Below are 1,653 nucleotides of genomic sequence, written 5' to 3'. Positions count from 1 at the left end.
GGGTCGACGGTGGTGTCTGCTGGAGCAGATGAGACCCTGCGGCTCTGGAAGTGCTTTGCAGGCTCCGAGCAAAAGAAGAAGGCCGAGAAGAACAATAAGGCCCTGGTGCCAGGCATGATCCGATTGTCTACAATTCGGTAGTATCTGGTGTGGGTCTAGTTTGACCTGGTCCCTTTTCGTGTACTGCCTCTATCTCCCACCGTCTCTTTCTCTCTTTTTACCAGCTTTCTCTGCTTTGCTTTGGTCTTTCAGTATATATATAAACATGCATATATATATATATATATAAAAACGGGCATATATATACATATATATACACACAAATACATACACATGCATGTATATAGATATATATATATATATATGTATATGCATATATATAGATATGTATGTATCTTTCTCTTGCATTCTTTATATTTCCCCTGTCTCAACTACATACCACACCAAATGCTATATGTACAGTGTAACCCCACCTACTTTAGGAACACTATCAAACTTGATACTATTATCATTAAAAAAAAAGAAAAATTTTTATATATATATATATGTGTGTGTGTGTGTGTATGTATTGCTGTCTGTCTTTCATTAGTTGTATATAACTTGGATAGCTGAATCTAGCCCATCGTTCCCATAAATGCCTCTTTCTCTTTTTCCCCAGATTCACCTAAACTACACACACACTACTTTTGTATCTCCTTGTCTCATAGCCATTTTAAAAATTCAGAATGACATTGTAGGGTAGGTTAAATGCTGAAGGGTTAATGTGAATTATTTTGCAACGTAAGACTAAGAGAATTTTATTGTATCACCTTAATGGGAGGTTGGTGGCACCAAGTCTAATGTCTCCTCAAGTCCATTTCCATTTATGTTGAGAGTTTTTTTTTTTTTTTTTTTTTTCCCCTCCTCTCCCCGCTCAAAGTTTTCTTATCCTCTTCTGATACAGGTTTTAACGATTAAAGATACTTAAGGGAAAAGCTCTGGTCTTTACCACTAATAAAGACCAGGGCTTTTCCATTTATCCATTTTCCATACCTGCATGGGTCAGATGGAATTCATTGAGGCAGATTCCATCACCAACTCTAACCCCATTGCCAGACATGTTTTCAGAGAAGGCTGGAAAGAAGAGACACTGCTTCTTTCAGTTTCCATCTACCAAATCCATTCAGAAGTTTATAGACTGTTTATGCGTTTACATATTCTTATGAGTACATACACCTTATGGACTCTGTAGCTTGCTTATGAATCACATGGTTCTGGGTTCAGTCCCACTGTGTGGCACTTTGGGCAAGTGTCTTCTACTATAGCCTCGGGCCGACCAAAGGCCTTGTGAGGGGATTTAGTAGAAGGAAACTGAAAGAAGCCCGTTGTATATATGTATATATATATATATATGTGTGTATGTTTGTGTGTCTGTGTTTGTCCCTCCAGCATCGCTTGACAACCGATGCTGGTGTGTTTACGTTCCCGTAACTTGGCGGTTCGGCAAAAGAGACCGATAGAATAAGTATTAGGCTTACAAAGAATAAGTCCTGGAGTTGATTTGCTCGACTAAAGGCGGTGCTCCAGCATGGCCACAGTCAAGTGACTGAAACAAGTAAAAGAGTAGTATGAATAAATAAGCATTGCATTTGACAGTAATCCAAACACTGAAGG

The 1,653-nt window shown here is 38.7% G+C and overlaps 1 protein-coding gene across 1 annotated transcript in view; it reads left to right on the top strand.

The window, feature by feature from the left end:
* The window catches only part of LOC106883785 (cell division cycle protein 20 homolog), a 42,723-nt gene extending 41,076 nt beyond the window's left edge, over positions 1-1,647 (top strand). The window contains exon 11 of the mRNA XM_052977628.1: positions 1-1,647. This exon is cut by the window's left edge and continues 6 nt beyond it. Coding sequence (XP_052833588.1) covers positions 1-141 — 141 coding nt within the window. The 3' untranslated portion in view covers positions 142-1,647.
* Positions 1,648-1,653: the final 6 nt, after the last annotated feature.

Source organism: Octopus bimaculoides, chromosome 28 (genome assembly GCF_001194135.2).
Source record: "Octopus bimaculoides isolate UCB-OBI-ISO-001 chromosome 28, ASM119413v2, whole genome shotgun sequence".
NCBI classification, from domain to species: Eukaryota; Metazoa; Mollusca; class Cephalopoda; order Octopoda; family Octopodidae; genus Octopus; species Octopus bimaculoides.
The sequence above is the reverse complement of the archived record's forward strand: the minus strand, read 5'-3'. Positions and strand labels throughout refer to the sequence as shown.